The sequence below is a fragment of the Chlorocebus sabaeus genome, chromosome 20 (assembly GCF_047675955.1).
Source record: "Chlorocebus sabaeus isolate Y175 chromosome 20, mChlSab1.0.hap1, whole genome shotgun sequence".
Lineage (NCBI taxonomy): Eukaryota > Metazoa > Chordata > Mammalia > Primates > Cercopithecidae > Chlorocebus > Chlorocebus sabaeus.
In genome coordinates this window covers 27,449,803-27,470,036 of record NC_132923.1, presented here as the reverse complement: position 1 = coordinate 27,470,036, position 20,234 = coordinate 27,449,803, and the positions used below count along the sequence as shown (strand labels likewise).

Genomic DNA, 20,234 nt, shown 5'->3' with positions numbered 1-20,234 from the left:
ACCCTGTCTCAAACAAATAAGTAAGTAAATACATACATACATACATACATACATACATACATATGTACTCTATTCCTCACCTTTCCCTTTGGTAAAATATTTGCCTTCTCCCTAGGGAGAAGGAGCTACTGGGGAAGCTGATGCTCCCCATGGTAACGACCAGGGATTGCTGTCTTCTTGGAAAAGAAGTCACTCACCTATAAATACCCTGAAGTTGAATCATATTAAAAAATTTAAGGGCTGGGTATGGTGGCTAATGCCTGTAATCCCAGCACTTTGGGAGGCCAAGGCAGGCGGATCACCTGAGGTCAGGAGTTTGAGACCAGCCTGACCAACATGGAGAAACCACAACTCTACTAAAAATAAAAAATTAGCTGGAAGTGGTGGCACATGCCTGTAATTTCAGCTACTTGGGAGGCTGAGGCAGGAGAATTGCTTGAACCCAGGAGGTGGAGGTTGTGGTGAACTGAGATCACGCCATGGTACTCCAGCCTGGGTAACAAGAGTGAAACTCTGCCTCAAAAAGAAAAAGAAAAAAAAAAAAAGTTAAGGGCAGTCGTGGTGGCTCACACCTGTAATCCCAGCACTTTGGGAGGCTGAGGTGGGCGGATCACTTGAGGTCAAGAGTTCAGGACCAACCTGGCCCACACAGTGAAACCCCATCTCTACTAAAACAATTTGCCGGGTGTAGTGGTGGGCATCTGTAATCCCAGCTACTTGGGAGGCTGAGGCAGGAGAATCGCTTGAACCCAGGAGATGGAGGTTGCAGTGAACTGAGATCACGCCAGTGCACTCCACCCTGGGTGACAGAGCTAGACTCCATCTACAAAAAACAGAAAGAAATTGGCCTGGGCGCATTGGCTCAGGCCTGTAATCCCAGCACTTTGGGAGGCCAAGGCGGGCGGATCATGAGGTCAGCAGTTCGAGACCAGCGTGGCCAACATGGTGAAACCTCATCTCTACTAAAAATACAAAAATTAGCCAGGCATAGTGGTGGACCCCTATAATCCCAGCTACTCCGGAAACTGAAGCAGGAGAATTGCTTGAACCCGGGAGGCGGAGGTTGCAGTAAGCCAAGATCGGGTCATTGCACTCCAGCCTGGGCAACAAGAGCGAGACTCCATGTAAGAAAAGAAAAAAGAAAAGTAAAGAAAAGAAAGAAGGAAGGAAAGAAGAAAGAAATTGAAGACAAAGATCACAGAAAAACCAAAGATATGGCTATAAATATGTAGTTATACAAAGGTCAAAAGGGTAGGTGTGGTGGCACTCTCCTGTGGTCCCAGCTACTCAGGTGGCTGAGGTGGGAGGATCACTTAAGCTAGGAGCAATGAGCCGTGTTCGCGCCACTGCACTCTAGACTGGGCGACAGGGCGAGAACTGGTCTCCAAAAAAAAAAAAAAAAGAACCAGGATTCTGTATGGTGGAAATTAGTACCGCCTTTTCCCGGGACCTATGTTCCCCTCCGAGCCACGCGAGGGCAGCAACGCGCGCACTCTGAGGAACACCCGGTTCTTCAGGACCTGTCCGCCGGTGCTCGGTGGTTCCTCCCAGAATCCTCCAAGGCGCGGGAGGGGGTAGAGGGCTTAAAAGCCGCAGATTGGGGGGTGGAGAGGAGCGCACTTCCGCTGTTTTAGGGAGGGAGAGCGGCCTGGAGGGTTGTGTGCGGAGCTGTGGTGTCGCGTGGGAGGCGCGTGCGGGCTGAGTGTGAGTGGACGCGTGAGTGTGTGAGTGTGCGCGCTTGGAGCGTGTTAGGCGAGTGCGTGCGCCCACCCCTGCGCCCCTCCTCCCGCTTACACTTTGATCTTATTTGATCGGGTCGTGACCCCAGCCCCGCCGGTCCGACCCGAAATGAAAAGCTCTCCTCCTGCGAAGCCCCCTCCTCGAGGCGCTGTGCAGAGAGGCCCCTTAGGCGGCGGCAACGCTGCGGTCCCCGAGGTCCTGGAGCTGGCCCTGCGGGGCCCGGCGCTCAGAAGTGATGAATTGATCAGATAGACGAGGCCGGGCTTGTCCCGGGCCAGTGATTATCGAGGCGATTCTGATCTGGGCACGGCCACCGGGCTGCGGGCTGCGGGCTGCCAGTGGCGTAGCGGCGAGCACGAGAACGGCCGGCGGCGGGTGGGGACGCTGAGCGCGGTGGCCAAGGGTAAATAAGCCGCCGCCCTTCCACCGGGAGCTGGAAGGTCGCAGAGGCCTTGTTCGCCGCTGGTTTATTTTCCAACCACTTTCCCATTTCTCCTTGTTTTTCTTTTTTTTCTTTTGCTCCTCTTTTTTTTTTTTTGCAGAACCGCGATATCGACTCACTGCAACTTCGACCTCCTTGGCTCAAGCGATCTTCCCATCTCTGTCTCCCGAATAGGTGGGACTATGGGCGCGCCTCACCACGTTCGGCTAATTTTTGTATTTTTTTGGTAGAGACGGGGTTTCACCATGTTTTGCCAGGCTGGTGTCGAACTCCTAACCTCAAGTGATTCGCCCGCCTCGGCCTCCCAAAATGCTGGGATTACAGGCATGAGGCACCGCGCCCAGCCCCTTTTTCAGTTTTTCTTTCTTTTTTTTGGAAACAGTCTCACTCTGTTTCCCAGGCTGGAGTGCAGTGGCGCGATCATAGTTAATGGCAGTCTCCACCTCCCAGGCTCAAGCCATTCTCCCACCTCAGCCTGCCCAGTAGCTGGGACTATCCCTGTTTTTCTTCAGGCTTGACATTTTTTGTATGCTACCGACACTTGTATCCCCAGGGCTAACGGCATGGTGCAGCATCTGCTGCTAAGAGATATACACACACTGTCTAGTATGTCCGTATACATGTATATGTCCATTAAGAGAACATGAAATGTTCCAGGGACGCTCCTGAAATATACTGAGTTAGAATTATCAGGGAGGTCTAGGAGTCCATGTTTTTAAAAGCAAGTGCCTTTTTTTGATGTTTAATATGTCAGCCGCCATCATATGATTATCCAGGTAGTCATGCCTCTGCCTCCTTAAGCCACTCTAAATAATGAGATCTGAAACTTCATATAGCCACTTGGCAGCAGATATGTGTATAGATTGGAAGGTCTGGGTTAAAGGGGACTCTTGTTTATTTATGTATTTATTTTGAGATGGAGCCTCACTCTGTTGCCCTCCCGGTTTCAAGCAATTCTCCTGCCTCAGCCTCCCAAATAGCTGGGACTACAGGTACGTGCCACCACGCCCAGCTAATTTTGTATTTTTAGTAGAAATGGGGTTTCACCATGTTGCCCAGGCTGGTCTCGAACCCCTGGCCTCAGATGATCCACCCACTCCAGCCTCCCAAAGTGCTGGGGTTACAGGTGTGAACCACCACACCCAGCCGGAAGGGGACTCTTAACAGTTTGGCTTAAGGACCCTCCACCTGAGTGCCTGAAAGAAGCTCTTTCATATCTGAATTACTGACAATTATGTTGTCAAACTTAATTAGAAATGGGAATTTAGGCCGGGCGTGGTGACTCATGCCTGTAATCCCAGCACTTTTGGAGGCCAAGGCGGGCGGATCACAAGATCAGGAGATAGAGATAATCCTGGCTAACACGGTGAAACCCCGTCTCAACTAAAAATAGAAAAATCAGCGGGGCGTGATGGCGGGTACCTGTAGTCCCAGCTAGTCGGGAGGCTGAGTCAGGAGAATGGCGTGAACCCGGGAGGCGGAGCTTGCAGTGAGCCGAGATCGCGCCACTGCACTCCAGCCTGGGCGACAGAACCAGACTCCGTCTCAAAAAAAAAAAAAAAAAAGGGCGGGTAGTGGGGGGAATTTATTGCACGATATTCTTTTCCATTATTTTTCCTTTCTTTTTTTATTTTACTTTTTTTTATTTAGACGGAGTTTTGCTCCTGTTGCCCAGTCTGGAGTGCAGTGGCCCCATCTCAGCTCACTGCAACCTCCCCGTCTGGAGTTAAAGCGAATCTCCTGCCTCAGCCTCCCAAGTAGCTGGAGTTAACAGGCGCCCACCACCACACCTGGCTAATTTTTTTGTATTTTTAGTAGAGATGGAGTTTCACCATGTTGGCTGGACTAGTATCGAACTCCTGACCTCAGGAGTTCCACATCCCTCAGCCTCCCAAAGTGTTGGGATTGCAGGCATGAACCACTGTGCCCAGCTTGTTTTAATTCTTAATTTTTTTTTTTTTTTCTTAGCTGCAGTCTCACTCTCACCCAGGCTGGAATGCAGTGGCTCCATCTCGGTTCACTGCAACCTGTGGCCTCCGGGGTTCAAGCGATTCTCCTGCCTCAGCCTCCCAAGTAGCTGGGATTACAGGCATGCACCACCACACCCACCTAATTTTTGTATTTTTAGTAGAGACAGGTTTCACCATGTTGGCCAGGCTGGTATGGAACTGGCTGGTTGCAAACTCCTGACCTTGTGATCCTTCCCCCCCCGCCCCCCCGCCTTCTTAGCCTCCCAAAGTGCTGGGGTTACAGGCATGAGCCACCGCGCCCAGCCAATTCTTAAATTCTTGATATTACAGAACTAAAGTGAAACTTATTAATATTCCACTCTTACTTTTTTTTTTTTTTTTTTTTTTTTTTGAGACGGAGTCTTGCTCTGTTGCCCAGGCTGGAGTGCAGTGGCCAGATCTCAGCTCACTGCAAGCTCCGCCTCCCGGGTTTACGCGGTTCTCCTGCCTCAGCCTCCCGAGTAGCTGGGACTACAGGCGCCCACCACCTCGCCCGGCTAGTTTTTTATGTATTTTTAGTAGAGGCCGGGTTTCACCGTGTTCGCCAGGATGGTCTCGATCTCCTGACCTTGTGATCCGCCCGTCTCAGCCTCCCAAAGTGCTGGGATTACAGGCTTGAGCCACCAGGCCCGGCCTCACTCTTACATTTTTTATCGACAAATAAAATTCATGACCCAAAAAGCCCAAAACAAAACTAAAAACAGGGAAAAGCTTATAAAATTAAATATGGATCCCAGCATTAACAGCTGAATAGAGAATGTGATTTTAAAATTCTTAGCAGATGATGAAGTTGTGTAGAAACTGAACACTTACCAATTATTTAAAACCTGGAATCACCAGAAATTACACAGTCGGATCATGGGAAAACAGCACAAAGGGGTTACTGAGGGAACCTATACTGTTCTAGCTGTGCCCAATACCCTTCTCAGAGGAAAGCCTGGCATTGATTAAATACTGGTCCAAACTAATACTAGCAGCAGAGCCAGTGATGGTACCCTGCCTATCAGAGGACCCTTCCACTGGGTTGGTAGTTTTGATCCGGGCTCCGGACATCTGGCGGATCTCATTAATGTTGGCGCCTTGGGGGCCGATTACGCAGCCAATTAAGTTATTTGGAATGGTAAATTTGTGCGTGGTTTGAGTAGATTTTTTTTTTTTTTTTTTAGACGGAACCCTGCTTTGTCACCCAGGTTGGAGTGCAATGGTGTGATCTCGGCTCACTGCAACCTCCGCCTCCCAGGTTCAAGCAATTCTGCCTCAGCCTCCCAAATAGCTGGGATTACAGGCGCCCTCCACTACACCCGGCTAATTTTTGTATTTTTGGTAGAGATGGGGTTTCACCATGTTGGCCAGGCTGTTCTTGAATTCCTGACCTCAAGTGATCCGCCTGTCTTGGCCTCCTAAAGTTCTGGGATTACAGGAGTTAGCCACCGCGCCCGGCCATAGTTTGAGTAGATGTAGTCACACTTGCCCAATAGCCTTTCACCTCTGGAGAGCTGGAGTCAATTTGGGTGAATCCGGTCCCACTGTGCATCATGGCAAAGTGAGATTGTTGTCTTGCCACCTGGTTCAGCTTGGCCAGATCAAGCAGAGAAATGGTGTGTTGTCCTTGAACCGAGTAGGCATCTAGAGGTGGTCCCTCCAGGTCATGGGTGGCGTGGGGGTAGCCTGTAGCGTTGCTGCACCAATCTTGGCCACCCACGCAGATGACTGGGGAGTTGGCCGGCATGGGCTGGTATGGAATGGTCATGACTCTCCCTTGGGGAGACTGGGAGAGCGTTTCCAGCATGACCAGGCAGATCTGTTTGACAAACCGATGGTGATGGCCCTCTCGGTGGAGTTGGGCAGTATATCCCCTGCCACCTAGACCTGGGTACCATACTCTTGGGAATCTCTTTGATCTTACACTTGCCTTTCCCAAACCTTTCTCTCTTTTTTAGCTTAGAAAACTACTTATTTATTTACTTGTTTTGAGACAAGGTCTCACTCTGTTGCCCAGGCTGGAGTGCAGTGGCTCCATCATGGCTCACTGCAGGCTCGATCTCCCGGGCTCCAGTGTTCCTCCTGCCTCAGCTAAAAGTGTTGGGATTACAAGTGTGAACCATCAACACCTATTATACAATATTCTGAAAGGTTTGCCGTTCTTGTCCAATCCTTTTTATGACACAGCAGGTCCCTGTGAGTGACTTGTAATTTTGGAAATCACTGAATACATCAGTTTTTAGGTACTGCAAACCCAAGCACCAGGTTTTTGAACCATATTTATAAGAATCAGGGGTATATATCTCAGCACAAATTGACACAAAGGAAAGGGAGTTGACTCCCAGGCAAGGACAAATAGCAGAGTTAGAGATTAACAATGGTGAGTCAGGACCAGGGAGATGGAACCAAGGAAAAGTAAAGCCCAGCAAATGCCCAGACCCAGGACGGCTAAATCTCTTAAGCGTGATCTTAGCATAAATACTGATGCTATTTGGAGCTTCTGAAAATACAAAGTAGTTCATATCTTTTTTTGTTTCCTCAACACTTAGCTCAGATCCTGGCACATAAAGGTTTGCTGGCAGTGTTGAATGGACGGCTCTGTATGGTTGGAGTGACTTCAGTTTACAAAATGTGAATATCTGTATCCTACCAAAGACTGCTGTTCTATCCTAAATCAGCGAGATATGATTTTCCAAGTTGCAAATATACCCCAAAGGACTAGTTTCTATAAGTTGGGTAATTTCCTTCCCGTGTTTTAAGAGTAGTCAAGTGGAGGCCAGGTGTGGTGGCTTACGCCTGTAATCCCAGCACTTTGGGAGGCTGAGGCGGGCGGATCACAAGTCAGGAGTTCGAGACCAGCCTGGCCAACATGGTGAAACCCTGTCTCTACTAATAATACAAAAATTGGCTGGGCATGGTGGCGTGTGCTTGTAATCCCAGCTACTCAGGAGACTTAGGCAGGAGAATTGCTTGAACTTGGGAAGCAGAGGTTGCAGTGACCCAAGATGGCACCATTGCACTCCAGCCTGGGCGACAGAACGAGACTCCGTCTCAAAAAAAAGAAAGAAAAAAAGGTCAAGTGGCAATTTGTAATCTATGGATAACAGACACTTCAGACTTCATCTTGCACAAATCTATTTAATGGAAGTGGGCTGCAGTATGTTTCACTGTGATTGGTTCAGGGATCTGTCAACACTAGGTGGAGAAGAAGCCACCATCTTTCTTTCGGGAGTAGCCTCCATTGGTGGCTGCAGTGTGAGGGGACACTGGAGAAAAGAGGAAGTGGACTGAATTTCAGATCCTTGGCCTTTTCTAGGAAACTTTAATTATCAATACATTTGTGGGTACTGTGGAGAAGCTTCTCATAACAGCTGGGAAAACCAGCATATGGAGGACTGATGGGAGGTAGTTATAGGTCTTCCACCCCCAGGTTTTTGCCCTTGCTGTAAATGTTTGTCCCCTAGACCTAAGGCTGAGCAAAGAGGCTCTGAAAAATTGAATTAATTTCCTAGCTCTGTAGTCAGCATATCCCCTGGTATTAATCTGGTACTTGCCAACTTAATCGCTGCTTTCCAAGACCCACAGAAATCCCTCATCTTCCCTACTATCCAGTCACCTGAAATCCCTGATTCATGGGTCCATTTAGAAAGACCCCCACTGCTTCATCTGCTTACCCAGTCTTCTAACCCTTACCTATGGATCCTTGGATGCTGTGGATGGACTCATTTTTAGGGTTGATCCAGTGTCTGATGTTAGCCAGGAAAGTGATGGGTGGAGTGGGAGGGTTTAAAAATTCTCCAGGGAATTGGATCTTGGTTCTAGAAGAATGCGTAGGGAAGAACAGTGGAGAAATCAATCAGAGAAATGTGAGGAGGGCAAGGTAGTTAGTTGCATGTGATCTCAAGAATAAAGCAGCCAAAGACCTTTTTTACCTCTGTGAGATTCACTAAAGATTTTGTTTATACAGATGAGCACAATCTTGGGTGATTTCTGTTCATCTTAGACAGTGAAAATACAGAAACTATATTATAGACACAGATGTAAAAATATAGAAATTCGTATACAAATGAGTACCTAGTGATTATCATTTTCCTGGTGACATTTTACCTTATATGACTGGATGGCAGCATGTTTAGGTTGGAGAGGCTCTGCCTCTACCACTTACCTACAGACATCTTGTGTGGTCTTCTGGTTTAACAGTATCTCATTTTTGTTCTTGAATGTCCCAGTGTGGTGGTTGTACAAGGCTGCTAAGCGGAAGTCCAGGTCATCCTTTGGTATCTACAGAAGTCAGTCCCCCCAAGGTTAGCTCGGCCACCTGTATCCCTGCTCTAGTCAGGTTCTATTGTGCTCTACTCTTCCCCAAAAGTATAGTGAAGGCTCTCTTGGGCCTGGAATCCACAACTCCTTACACACTAATTTGTTGTACATGATAACTCTGGCTGATATGGAATTATCTTAGGGTTAGGTCTAGGGAGTGGTGAGCTCTCACTGGAGAGTTAGGAATATTGTTCCTGATATGGGCTTAATGAACTTTACCTCATTCATGTTTATATTCAGTCCTCATTTTCGTCAGAGAATGAGAAGGTCTGTAAAATCATTTGCTCTAGATAACTCCCCGGAGCAAAACTTAAGTCTTCTGGCTTCCCAGAGGCCAGATAAATTGGTTTTTGGCTTTGGATTTGGTAGGATCTTGGGTTAGAGACAAAAGGAAAAGTACTGAAGCAGTTAGGGACAGACTAACTTTCAAAAAGAATATTAAGGGCTGGGTGCAGTGGCTCGTGCCTATAATCCCAGCATTTTGGGAGGCTGAAATGGGAGGATCACTTGAGGCCAGGAGTTTGAGACCAGTCTGAGCAACATATTGAGACCTCATCTCTTCAAAAAAAAAATTAGCTGCATGTCATGGCACATGCCTATAGTTTCAGGAGGCAGAGGCAGGAGGATTGCCTGAGCCTGGGAGGTTCAGGCTACAGTAAACCATGATCAGGCCATAGCATTCCACCCTGGGTGACAGGAAAAAAAAAAAAAAAAACAAACCCTAAATGGCTGCAAAGAGGAATAATATTTCAATGCTAGATACCTCGGGATCAAAATAGTAGGCATCCCGCCTCATGGAAGTAACTGTGGGGGTTGAGTTGAGCCGACTCCAGGGTTCCTGCTGCTGAGCAAGGTGAGTTGGGTTCTTGTATGGCAATTTCTGCAAAAGAGAAACCATATCCAGGACAACCTGGTTATACGGGAAGCCTTGCTGATGTGGTTAGCTTCAGTAGCATCGCCTTATTCCATCCAGTTTTATTTGTGTTTTTTGTTTTATTTTTTGAGACAGAATCTCACTCTGTCACAGAAGCTGGAGTGCAGTAGCATGATCTCAGCTCACTGCAACCTCTGCCTCTTGGGTTCAAGTGACTCTTCTGTCTCAGCCCCTCAAGTAGCTGGGATTACAGGCATATGCTACTATGCCCAGCTAATTTTTGTATTTTTAGCAGAGACAGGGTTTTGCCATGTTGGCTAGGCTGGTCTTGAACTCCTAACCTGAAGTGATACACCTGTCTCAGCCTCCCAAAGTGCTGAGATTATAGGCATGAGCCATCACGCCCGGCCCCATCTGGTTTTATTTGAATCTCAGACATCTGCAAAGAGAAGAATGGTATGGGGCAGGACTCCCCAGGCTCTTGATCCTCCTAAGTTTTCTTAGTGAGAACTGACAGAAACAGGCCAGGAATATAGGAGAAGGTATAGAGTGGGATGAGGGGAGTGAAGAGTTGGGAGCAGATAGGAGAAATGATGAGCTCAGGTTTAGATGTACTGAGTTTGAAGAAAAGGTGAGACATTCTAATGCAAATAACAGGTAGAAAACTGGAAGTGTAACTTGTTGGAGGAGAGCTCAGAAGGATTGGTTGTCCACATGAAGTAGTAGCTGAAGCCTGCAAAATGGAGTCAGGCCAAAAGGGAAGAACTGGTTTGTGAGGATTGTACAGTATTATAACTGGGAGTGAGGAGGACCCCAGAGAAGCAATCAGAGACGAAATCAGGAGAGTGCAATGTCTAAGCAGGTAAGACAAAGATTCCAGTAAGCAGGGAAGGGTCACTGATTGCAGGAATGGCAGAAAAAGTCCACTGGACATTAGTTCTCAATAAAACTCCACAGGCATGAATGTAAAAAGCATATAACAGATTTCTTCATTATATGTAAAATGCCATATTCGCCACTGTATCCCCAGTTCCTAGCACACTGACCTAACACCTGGTATTAAAAAACGGTTGAATCCAATATATCATTTGACTGAATTCCAGTCACTGCAACTAACAACCTATTAGAACTCTGGCCGGGTGTGGTGTCTCACCCCTGTAATCCCAGCACTTTGGGAGGCTGAGGTGGGCAGATCACCTGAGGTCAGGAGTTTGAGACCAGCCTGGCCAACATTATGAAACCCCATCTCTACTAATATACAAAAATTAGCTGGGGGTAGTGGTGGGTGCTTGTAGTCTCAGCTACTTGGGAGGCTGAGGAGGGAGAGTCGCTTGAACCTAGGAGGTGGAGGTTGCAGTGAGCCGAGGTCGTGCCACCGCATTCCAGCCTGGGCAACAAGAGTAGGACTCTATCTCAAAACAAAACAAAACAAAACAAAACTCTCATTAGACCTATCCAACATTGTAATCCTCCTTCTCCCCAGTATGGCAAAGTGCTATATGAGCCATAACTTTTTTTTTTTTTTGAGACGGAGTGTCGCTCTGTTGCCCAGGCTGGAGTACAGTGGCATGATCTCAGCTCACTACAACCTCCACTTGCTGCGTTCAAGCGATTCTCCAGCCTTAGCCTCCCACGTAGCTAGGATTACAGGCGTGTGCCACTGTATCTGGCTAATTTTTGTATTTTTATTAGAGATGGAGTTTCACGATGTTGGCCAGGCTGGTCTTGAACTCCTGACCTCAGGTGATCCACCTGCCTCAGCCTCCCAAACTGCTGGGATTACAGTCATACCTTAATTGAACAGTGTGTATCAGCCACTGTGCTATCACTAAGAATAATGAAGTATGAAAGAAAGAAAGCTACAGGTATTTGATGCCAGCATAGGCTCAGTTATCCTTTGATGTGGCCCTGAGCAGCACTCCTCCCACTCTCCTTGAAGACCACTTAAACCTCGTCATCTCTGTCAGCAGAAGGATGAGATTGTCTTTCACTGAGAAAGTCCAGACTGTCAAGACGAATGTCATCTTTGCATCCACTTTCTTTCCATCTCAGGGAAAGGAAAGTCCCTTTTACTCCCCGGACCTACACTTCCCTGTGCTTCTGAGACCTGTACCATTCTGCATACGCTCTTTTCTGACCCCAGCCTCTCTTCATTTCTTTGTCATGGTCTAGTTACCAGCCTATCACTTCCCCTACAGAACCAGACCTTTTCAGGAGTCAATATTTACTATCTCTACTTCCTCACTCACCATTCCCATACCTTCTTTAGCTCATGGCAGTCTGGCCTCTGCCTGAAGCACCCCCTAAAACTGCTCTTGCTAGTTATCAGTGAACTCTGTGGCCAGTTCAGGTGGATCCTTTCCAGGCCTGATCTTATTTGAACTCAGCTGTTTCTGACATCATAATGCTGATTCCCTCAAATGCCCACACCATGCTCTGTGGGCCCAGCTCCTCTGGGTTTTCCTCTTATTTCTGGCCCTTATCTCTCAGCTACTGTCTCAGCTCCACTTTCTCTCTGTCCCTTAGACAGTGCTATTCTCCAAGGGTCTCGTTTTTACTTTTCTTATGCTCACATCCACTGGATGAGCTGATTCCCTTCCATGGCTCAACTACTATATGGATACTGTAGCTCATATGGATACACAGCTCCATCATACATCTTCAATCCAGAACTCTCAACCCTGTTGCCTACTATTGATCTTCACTTAAATGTCCCACAGTCACTACAAAAACATCTATATAGTTGATGTTTCTCAACATCTTTCTCCCCAAACCTGCTTCCCCAGGATGCCCCATTTCAGTGAACCCTCAGAATTAAACCCTTAGGAACCTAGCAGTTATCCTAGACTCACCTCCTCTCTTGGGCCCGTATCCAGTCAGTCCCCAGGTCCTGTCAGTCCTGCCCTGTGCACCTTTCTCACATCTGCACCTGATCCCCATCCCCTGTGGTACTGCTGTAGATCCATTACTCTTCCTCCTGGAGATCGCCTCACTTGCCTCCTAACTGATCCCTCTTGTCTCACTCTCATCCTATCCAGTCTGCTGCCACTTGTGCTTCCTAAAACACCCATCTGATTGTGTCACTTGGTACTTAAAATCCTGCTATGGGGCTGGGACCTACGGCTCATGCCTGTAATCTCAGCACTTTGGGAGGCCAAAGCAGGAGGATCACTTGAGGCTAGGAGTTTGAGACCAGCCTGCGCAACAAAGGAAGATCCTTGTTCTACAAAAAAATAAAATAAGAATTTGCCGGTGTGGTGGCACCACCTGTGGTCCCAGCTACTTGGGAGGCTGAGTTGAGAGAATTGCTTGAGCCCAGGAGTTCGAGGCTGCAGTAAGCCAAGATTGCACCAGTGTAGTCCAGCTGGGGTGACAGAGCAAGGAGACTCTGTCTCAAAAAAAAAAAAGAAAAAAAAAAAAAATTCCCACCATGATTCCTCACATCTCTAGGATGAAACCATAGCTAGCTAGCTAGCATGGGGTACACAGCATACCCAGCCCACCAAGGGCATCTCCCAGCTCTGATCTCTGAGTGCCTCCATTTCATGCCTGCACTCCAGCCCTTCCGGATTATTTGCAGTTCCCCGGACAAGCCATTCTCTCTCTCCGTTCCATGTATTTGCACCTGCTGCTCCCTTTGCCTTGCATATCTGGTTCTTGTTTCCTTCTTCCTAACTCATATTCTACCCACTCCCTCACCTGGCCTACCTAACTCATATTTGGACATCAAAATGCATCTGCTCTGTGAAGCTTTCTTTTAAGTTCCTGGTTCTTATGGCACCCTACACACAACTGTCACAACATGTGCTGTCGTGCAAGCATTTTTGCTATTGTCGGTCTATCTTTACTACTAGAGTTCCTTAACAGCAGAAGCTACATCTAATTTATTTATATATCCTTGGTGTCTAGCAGAGTGTCTGGCTTATAGTAAATAAGTATTGAATAAATAAAAAGGGGCTCTTAATATTGTTATTAGACAACAATTACCACTTAATTCATCTTATTGTGCACCACTTCAAATATCCCAATCACTTCTACCAGAAAAAAGATCATCTAAGTTCCTAAATCAGTGACCACCATCATGCTAAACACACACATAACAAACACTTTGTGGTGTTAACCAGAAGACAGAGACAGTGTGAACACAGATGTATAAAGCATGACCTCTGGTGACTTTCAGAGGATTCTCTCCCACTCCATATCTCATTTCTCTTCAGAGAACAGTCTTCCCAACAGGGAAATGGGTAGCTTGAAGGAACCTGGGCCCTGCCATAACTTATACTCACAACTGATTTGAGCTGCCAGAGCCCCTTGTTCTTCTAGACTAGAGCTCTACTTTCCCCTGCTCAAAAACTCCTCTGAAACGTTAGCCGACCTGAATATGGAGATAGGGAGGCAGGCAGAAAACAGACTTCTCTGGTACCCGACTGAGTGTCTTCACCAGAGTGCTTTATGTTACCATCTCTGCCCATCACACCGACAGAAAGAAGACTACCGGCGACCCTACTGGGAATCTGCGCAAGAAACCACAGTACCTTGGAAGCCCGCAGTTCTCCTAAGTAGGAATCATCGTTATCTAATGTAGGCTGCTGGAAAGGGTCCCGGGTGGGAGGCATGGCTAAATGCCTAACTCTCCTAAGAGGGATGGGAGGTCCGCTCAGCCGCAGCACAGCCTCACTCGCGTATGATCCCGGGTCCCAATTGTTTGGAACGCTGGTTTCGGTTGCCAGGCAACTGCCCAGCCATCTAAGACAGAGGAATTCCCTCCGAGGAGGGCGCCACCTGGCGGCTGACCGCGGGAGGCCTCTGGGGAGGATGCTCCGGGGAATGCAGAGGGAAAGCGCCGCTGAGTGGGCCCCGAGCCTTGGAATTGCACTCCTGAGCCTCGGCGGAAAAGCGCCGGCCGCTCACCATCAGGACTTCTGCAAGACTTCAGTTGAGGAAGAAGTCCTTAAAGATGACCCAGAAATCTTCTTCTGGCTCGCACCTAACAAAAGGCTTTCAAAGCCATGAGAGAATGAGGATGTCAAGAAACCAAAGAGGGCCGGGCGCGGTGGTTCACTCCTCTAATCTCAGCACTTCGGGAAGCGGAGGCGGGCGGATCGCTTAAGCCCAAGAGTTCGAGACCAGTCTGGGCAGCATGGCGAAACCCCGTCTCTACAAGAAATAGGAAAAAAATTACCTGGGCTTGGTGGCATGCGCCTGTAGTCCCGACTACTCGGGAGGCTAAGCCAGGAGAATCTCTTGAACCCCGGAGGCGGAGGTTGCAGTGAGCGGAGATCGCGCCACTGCACTCCTGTCTGGGTGAGAGAGTGAGACCCTGTCTCAGAGAGAGAGGGTGGGGGGCGGGGGGGGCACGTGCGGTACTTGGAAAATTGCGGCTAAGGCAAACTCCTTGCTTAAATTCTGATCAACTGCAGTGTCAGGGCTTCTCATCTAGCCGGTTGTAAAAGCACGGATGGATTTGGCGGGATGTAAGATCTCCAGGAGTGGCCTTCGTAGGAGGGAACACCATACGGGGGCCTTTTCCAGGCGACGACTTCTGGAGGGTGATCTCTCCATCTTCTTTCTCTCGGTTCACATGCCACGTGTGCAAAATCAGAGATGCTCATAAAATAACCCCTAGCCCGCAAGGCCTGTAGAAAACGGAGATTTGTTGGCACTAGCTTGGAGGATGCTTCCACCGCGTTCTTCACACGAGCCCCGGGCATGCCTGTTGGGCCGGTTGCACACCCCGGGCGCGCGCTCTCCCGCGCCCACGCCGCGCGCACCAGCGGCGGCGGCTGCCATGGCGACCCGCAGGTGAGCGGCAGAGGCGCGCGTGGTCCCTGCCCTACCCGCGCGGAGCCAGAGAGGAGGCGGTTGTCAAGGCGACGTGGGTAGGAGGAGAGGACTGAGGGAGGAGGAAGGATGGGCGGTGTTGGCGTAGCCGCAGGGAGGTGACTGGTGCGAGCCTGGCCTCTTGCATCCCCCCCCCCCGTGTACCTCCCTCCCCTTTTTTTTCCGCCTTCTGCCAGCAGAAGCAGCAGCCGCAGCACCTGAGCCGCTACTGCCGCTCACTCAGGACAACGCTATGGCTGAGCCTGGCCACCGTCTCTCCGCCAGAGGCAGGGGAACAACTGAGAGGCGCACACCCCGGCTGTTGCGGCTGCTGCTCTGGGCTGGGACCGTCTTCCAGGTGACCCAGGGAACGGGACCGGAGCTTCACGCTTGCAAAGAGGTACTGCCGCCCCCCTACCCGACCCCGCTTTGGTCACAAAAGTCTTGGATCCAGGCGGAGACCTTGGGGACCCAGGCTCAGAGAGTTTCAGACGCCAAGGAGTTTAGATTTCTTTGGGGATGAGGCGTGGGGGGAGGGAAGAGGAGCCAGTCTGGCGTCATGAGGAGGCCAGCACATTGGAGGACTCGCGGATAGATCAACCTCACGGCTTGGGATGCTGAGCTCAGCGAGAAAGGTCCCAGCCCCAAGAAGGGGAGCTACCTGGGTACCTGAACTCAAAATGAGGGAGGAAGACGAGTTGTTTTCCAGCTGGGATGAATTCACCTTAAAAGTGGTTGACAACAAAAGATTATGCACAGAGAAGCGAAATAGGAAGAGGAAAGGAGAGTAGCGGGAGAGCAAAGGAGTTAGGGAGGCCAGAAAAAAAGTACCGGGGCGAAGTGATTTTATCATGGCTACACAAAACGGAGTGTGAAGGTGGGAGATGTGCGAGAGGGATGATAGGATCCCAGCTCTCTAGCTCCTTGTTTATTAAACATCGGTTAGTGAAGACTGTTAAATGTGGCTCCTCCTTATAGCTTGGCCTCCCCGCAGCGTACTGTTTAGTGTACCTGACAGCACACGACTCACCTTTCTGCAGAATTTGAGTTCTTCAATATCTTGTGTTCTGCCAACCTCTGGTCTCCTCTCTGACTTCTGCTAACATATGTCAAAGTCTTTTTCAAGGTATTTCCAAAATGTTGGAAGCAGAATTCAGACAATAGGTAGTCAATGTCTTATAACCAAAAATATCTTTTGAAAAGTCGTCTTGGAGGAACGCAAAAGGGCACTAGGAGCAACAAAACTAAGTCGTTTCTGTATTATTGAAATAACGATATTTGGTTGTGCTCCGAGCAACTTTTTTAGAAACCATATGGCAGAGGCAACAATAAGATATTTACAAGAACTACGTTGGGGAAGGCAAAATGAAAGTTCTGTTATTTCTGTAGAATGTGAAGGACTAAGGTTTTGAGAGGTTAGTGTATATATATATAACTTTAAAATATATATGTTTTAAAATAGAAATGAGGTTTCAATATACTGCCCCGGTCAGTCTCTAACTCCTGGGCTCAAGCGATCCTCCCACCTCAGCCTCCCAAAGTGCTGGGATTATAAGAATGAGTCACTGCACCCAGTCCGGAATATTTTTTATAAATTGCTAGTGTGAACTGATTGCCAAGAACAACTCCATCCCTTATGGAGATATATTCTTTTTTTTTTTTTTTTTTTTTTTTTGAGACGGAGTCTCGCTCTGTCGCCCAGGCTGGAGTGCAGTGGCCGATCTCAGCCCACTGCAAGCTCCGCCTCCCGGGTTCCCGCCATTCTCCTGCCTCAGCCTCCCGAGTAGCTGGGACTACAGGCGCCCGCCACCGCGCCCGGCTAGTTTTTTGTATTTTTTAGTAGAGACGGGGTTTCACCATGTTAGCCAGGATGGTCTCGATCTCCTGACCTCGTGATCCGCCCGTCTCGGCCTCCCAAAGTGCTAGGATTACAGGCTTGAGCCACCGCGCCCGGCCGGAGATATATTCTTATAAAGATGTTCTGAGTCTACAGTATAGCAGGTCATAAAGAAGTCAGGTGTGGGGGGAAGGATTTTTGTGTAAATAAAGATACTTGATTTTGAAGATTCATGAATATAAGTGACCCCAGTGAGTGGGACTTTTGATAACCTTTATTAGCTTCAATGACAACCTGCCCTGGGCCATCTACATTTCCACCCAGCCACATAATGACCTGTTTTAGAGATCGCAGAGAACAGGATGATCTTATCAGTGACTCTGGCTCACTGGCCTTGATGGCCTGTGGTCTAACCAATCAAAATAATGAGACGAAGAAAGCCCGCTTGCCTAAGAATCAAACAAGGGAGTCTCCTGAGTGGAAGGGAAGAATCATACAGTTTAACTACCAATTCTTGTTGAGATCTTTGTCAACAACGGAAAATATGAGACATTTCAGAAATTAAGCACTTCTATTATCTTGATTTGGAGGAAGAGAAGAATATTGATACTTGAGAACTTGAACTTGTGTACAAATTTTGCCTTTGGTCTTGTTTGAATAACCAGTATTTGCCTAAGCAAAAGGTCTTAACGCAAAGAGTAAGCTTAGGGTAGTGGAAAGCTATGGAGCTCAACCTATCAGGGTTTTAGTCCTGTTACTTACCACATGGTTTTTGGATTTGTAGAATGGATATCAAAATAACACCTACCTCAGAAAGGATTGCTTTGAGTATTAAAATAGAAAACACATTGGAAACACAAAATAGAGTTACCTGCCCTCCTTCCCTGTTCAGCTTCTTTCCCATTATATCCACACTCATGCCAGATTGGAAATGGCTTAGGAGGCATGCCTATTGACCGCAGGCGTCAGCAAGTCCTGTTTACATTCTCCTTGAGCAAACAGTGGCCATTGAACACCCTCAACTCCAAAACAATCAGGGAGAGAATAAGCCCATTATTATAGTATTCATTTGGCAATATGAACTGATCAAACAAGTTTGGGGGCTTCCAACCCCACACGGTGAAAAACCAATTCAAGGTAGACCAGCATTTCTCTGTTCCTTTTTTTAATTTTTATTTTTTGAGACAGAGTCTCACTCTGCCAGCCAGGCCAGGCTGGAGTGCAGTGGCATGATCTCGGCTCACTGCAACTTCCATCTCCCAGGCTCAAGCAATTCTCCTGCCTCAGCCTCCCAAGTAGCTGGGATTACAGGTGTGTGCCAATACACCCAACTAATTTTTGTGTTGTTAGTAGAGATGGGGTTCACCATGTTGGCCAGGCTGGTCTTGAACTCCTGACTTCAGGTGATCTGCCCACCTCGGCCTCCCAAAGTGCTGGGACTACAGGCGTGAGTCACTGCGCCCGGCCACTCTTCTCTGTTCTTGATCTTCATACGAATTTCTTGTGAGCTGATGTTGGGTGTTGATGGCAGGGACTCTTATCAGGCCAGGGCTGACCCTAATGACAACAATATCGTTCCAGCCTTGTTCATGAAAGCTGAGGCATCTCTCTGGATGTAATCAGGAAACAGAGAGGTTTAGCTTGAGGCCTAAACTGAGGCGGCAGAGAACTGGAAGTTCTAGACTGCTGGACATGTGCTGGGGCTTGGCATTCCTCTCACAGTTTTATAATAATCAGGGCCACACATGGAACTAAACATCCTGTATGATATTTGTTTTCACAAATCATTTCTTTAGCCCAGGCTGAGTGCTGACTGCGAGCCAAAGGAGTGTTTCCCATGGCGCAGTGAAGCAAATCGAATGAAAGAGGAGCAGAAAGCTGCCTTTAACACTCTCTGCCTTGTCCTGAGGCTCCAGGGCTAATTGCCCTCAAAGGGGTTCCCCACTCTATATTGAAAAGCCCATGGGTTAGGAATCTAGCAGACATGGATTGGAATAAAATTTGTTGAATGAGTGATGCCATTTAGTAAGGATGCTACTTTGAGAAGTTAATCAACTTCTGTTAGCATCGAATTCCTGATCCGTGAAATGGGAGATGATAATACCTATCTCACAGGGCTGTTGTAGGAATTAAATTAAATAAAATAACACGTGAAGTGCCTAGTGCATACTTCTTTGGTATATCATAGGTGCTTAATAAATGTTGGTAGGAAGAACATTTAAGTACACAGATAATGACATATAAATGATGACGTAAGATTAACATGTGGTAAACAATGCAGGAGTGGCAATATAGAGGTTGATAGGAAAAGAGAGAATAAAACTAATTCAGGGCAGGGCACAGTGGCTCACGCCTGTAATCCCAGCACTTTGGGAGGCCGAGGCGCGTGGATCACCTGAGGTTGGGAGTTTGAAACCAGCCTGGCCAACATTTAAACCCTGTCTCTACTAAAAATACAAAATTAGGCTGGGCGCGGTGGCTCACACCTGTAATCCCAGCACTTTGGGAGGCTGAGGTGGGCAGATCACGAGGTCAGGAGATCGAGACCATCCTGGCTAACACAGTGAAACCCTATCTCTACTAGAAATACAAAAAATTAGCTAGGCATGGTGGCGGGCACCTGTAGTCCCAGCTACTTGGGAGGCTGAGGCAGGAGAATGGCAAGAATCCGGGAGGCAGAGCTTGCAATGTGCACGCCACTGCACTCCAGCCTGGGCAACAGAGCAAGACTCCGTCTCAAAAAAAAAAAAAAAATAGCCTGGCATGGTGATGCATGCCTGTAATCCCAGTTACTTGGGAGACTGAGGCAGGAGAATAGCTTGAGCCTGGGAGGCGGAGGTTGCAATGAACTGAGATTGCGCCATTGCACTCCAGTCTGGGCAACAAGAATGAAACTCCATCTCAAAAAAAAAAAGATAGAAAGAAAACTAATTTAAACCATTGGCACTTGACTTGCTTCTGTGATAATCAGTAGCATTTCAGTGGGCAGAGATGGAGGAAGGGTGTTTTCTAGATAGAGGGAGGAGCCTGACGAAAGGTCCACATGTGGAAAATGCAAATGATCCTGGGACTTGCAAGCAGACCAGCTGGCTGAAATGTGCAATAGTGTGAGCTACAAAGTTGATAAGGTTGAAAAATTCTAAACTAAGTGGAGAATCCCTGAAGGATTTCTGGCAGAGATAGCAGCCTAAGCGGAGTGGATTAGCATGA

The 20,234-nt window shown here is 48.0% G+C and overlaps 2 protein-coding genes and 1 non-coding gene across 5 annotated transcripts in view; 2 read left to right on the top strand and 1 right to left on the bottom strand.

Moving 5' to 3' along the window:
* Positions 1 to 1,627: 1,627 nt before the first annotated feature.
* On the top strand, positions 1,628 to 2,044 carry LOC119624666 (small Cajal body-specific RNA 2). The gene has a single exon (XR_005240816.2).
* Positions 2,045 to 7,291: 5,247 nt separating this feature from the next.
* CFAP276 (cilia and flagella associated protein 276) lies at positions 7,292 to 15,298 on the bottom strand. Its single transcript, XM_007977723.3, has 5 exons — positions 13,903 to 15,298; positions 9,257 to 9,373; positions 8,339 to 8,454; positions 7,867 to 7,991; positions 7,292 to 7,439 (listed from the first exon to the last, which is right to left on the bottom strand). The coding sequence occupies exons 1-5, from the start codon at positions 13,981 to 13,983 to the stop codon at positions 7,369 to 7,371; spliced, it is 510 nt and encodes a 169-aa protein (XP_007975914.1). The 5' UTR covers positions 13,984 to 15,298; the 3' UTR covers positions 7,292 to 7,368.
* A 64-nt stretch (positions 15,299 to 15,362) lies between these two features.
* LOC103224299 (endosome/lysosome-associated apoptosis and autophagy regulator 1) overlaps positions 15,363 to 20,234 on the top strand; it is an 89,447-nt gene continuing 84,575 nt past the window's right edge. For 2 of the 3 annotated variants that reach the window (XM_073008514.1, XM_073008515.1), the window contains exon 1: positions 15,363 to 15,587. In XM_073008514.1, coding sequence (XP_072864615.1) covers positions 15,441 to 15,587 — 147 coding nt within the window. In that variant the 5' untranslated portion in view covers positions 15,363 to 15,440. The remainder of the gene's footprint in view (positions 15,588 to 20,234) is intronic. The other variant, XM_037998155.2, reaches the window with a different exon arrangement.

Bases quoted from the DNA above. Each gene is read 5' to 3' on its own strand.
- CFAP276 (XM_007977723.3), bottom strand. From the start codon at position 13,983: ATGCCTCCCACCCGGGACCCTTTCCAGCAGCCTACATTAGATAACGAT. The intron at 9,374-13,902 runs GTACTGTGGTTT...TCTCTTTTGCAG, and splicing joins GAGAACTGCGGGCTTCCAAG to AAATTGCCATACAAGAACCC. The intron at 7,440-7,866 runs GTAAGGGTTAGA...TCTTTTCTCCAG, and splicing joins CAGCATCCAAGGATCCATAG to TGTCCCCTCACACTGCAGCC.